General features: G+C 57.0%; 1 protein-coding gene across 1 annotated transcript; it reads right to left on the bottom strand.

The window, feature by feature from the left end:
• Nucleotides 1-733: 733 nt before the first annotated feature.
• LOC125518574 (uncharacterized) lies at nucleotides 734-1562 on the bottom strand. Its single transcript, XM_048683391.2, has one exon. It carries the CDS (start codon nucleotides 1399-1401, stop codon nucleotides 1054-1056), a length of 348 nt encoding a protein of 115 aa, XP_048539348.2. The 5' UTR covers nucleotides 1402-1562; the 3' UTR covers nucleotides 734-1053.

Below are 1562 nucleotides of genomic sequence, written 5' to 3' on the forward strand. Positions count from 1 at the left end.
ACAGAAAGAGCATAAATACGTACGGGACAGCAGTAGCAGAAGCACTGGACTTGGGGTCGACGTCCTCTCCAGCCATGTCGTCGATGAGGTCGTCGACGTCGGGGAAGAAGTCGTCGTCGGGGAAGTAGTCGTCGGAGTCCGTGATGAAGAAGTCAGTAGTCGCGCGAAGCGCTCCCCAAAGACCTTATCACCCTTCTCCCGTACAGGACTCAAAGAGGTGCAGTTTCGGAGACCTACTGTCCCGACTCGTGGTGCACGCCGCAAGCCGGGATGAGGAAGACAGCGGTAGCTCAGAGAATGGAACCGGTGGCGGGAGGAAGGAGAAGTTCTGGTGCGTCTCTCTGGGAGGAGCGACCTCCCTTTTATAGGCGCAAGAGAAGGAGGCGAGAGGGCAGCGACGGGAGGCGAAACGAAGAGACGGAGGCGAAGCGAACAGCCAGCAGCCGAAGGGCTACACCGTTCGCATTCAAACTCCACTTTCACAAAAAAAAATCAGCTTCCGTGTGACTTTTCGTATACCCGTAGTGCGTGACAAAAATTAGATATCGGCTCGGCTCATCCCCGCAACCCGCGGCGCGGCGCGTCGCGCCGAGGCGGGCGGCGAAGGAGGAGCGCGCGTGGATATCCCTCTAATTCTCATGCTCGTACAAGTGGGAAAGAACCTCCCTTATAAGGAGGTCCAACTCCCACTAAAGTAGCAATGTGGGACTAAACTTTAGTAGTATCCCTTGCCTTGCACAAATGGGCTGAGTGGGCCTTTATGATTTATTAGGAATTTCTGAAATAGTTATTGGACTGCCCAAAATAGACTAAATTCCAGCATGGATCACACTTTATCAAATCCAGTTATTAGATTACAGAACATATTTGCCAATCCACTCACTACCTACTTATACTTACTTAACAACAAATTAGCTGAAGAATTAAACAACAAAATGCAAGTCCAAGGAGCACCGGTCGACCCGCCACCGGCCAGTCCAACAAACAAAACCAAAAAACCATGCGGCGCCACGCGCACGTGATCGATCATGCCGGACCGGCCGGGCGATCAGATCAGTGGCCGAGAACGACAAGCTCGTCGTCGTCGGACTGGTCGGGGTCTTTGGGCTTGTCGGGGTCGCTGTAGTCGTCGTCGCTGTCGCCGGAGTCACCCGCGGCGGTCGGCGCCCTCACCTTCACATTGAACAGCCCCTCCTCCTCCTGGTTCTCCGGGTCGCGCAGCGCGCCCACGCGGCACGGCGTGGCGGCGCCCGGAGCGCAGTTGGGCTTCTGGGCCGGCGACGACGGCGACGTCGGCTGCGACTGCGCCTCGCTCTCCTGCGCGTCCGCCGAGCGCAGCGCCAGCGTCAGCACGCACGCCAGCGCCGCCACCACCAGCCATGTGCGCACGGTCGCCGCCATGGGTGCGCCTCGACGTTGAGCAATGTACTTGATTTCTCAGAAGAGGTACGAGGATTGTAGTCGATCGTGCGCACGATCGGTCGAGAGGGAAATTAATCGAGCTGGACGACGACTGCGGTGAGGAATTAAGGAAAGGTTTGCGTGCAGCTCTGCGTTTTTCG

The sequence above is a fragment of the Triticum urartu genome, chromosome 7A, assembly GCF_056163025.1.
Source record: "Triticum urartu cultivar PI428250 chromosome 7A, HENAU_Tu73, whole genome shotgun sequence".
In the NCBI taxonomy this organism is placed as follows: domain Eukaryota; kingdom Viridiplantae; phylum Streptophyta; class Magnoliopsida; order Poales; family Poaceae; genus Triticum; species Triticum urartu.

Excerpts from the sequence above, each read along its gene's own strand:
- LOC125518574 (XM_048683391.2), bottom strand. The coding sequence starts at position 1,401 with ATGGCGGCGACCGTGCGCACATGGCTGGTGGTGGCGGCGCTGGCGTGC.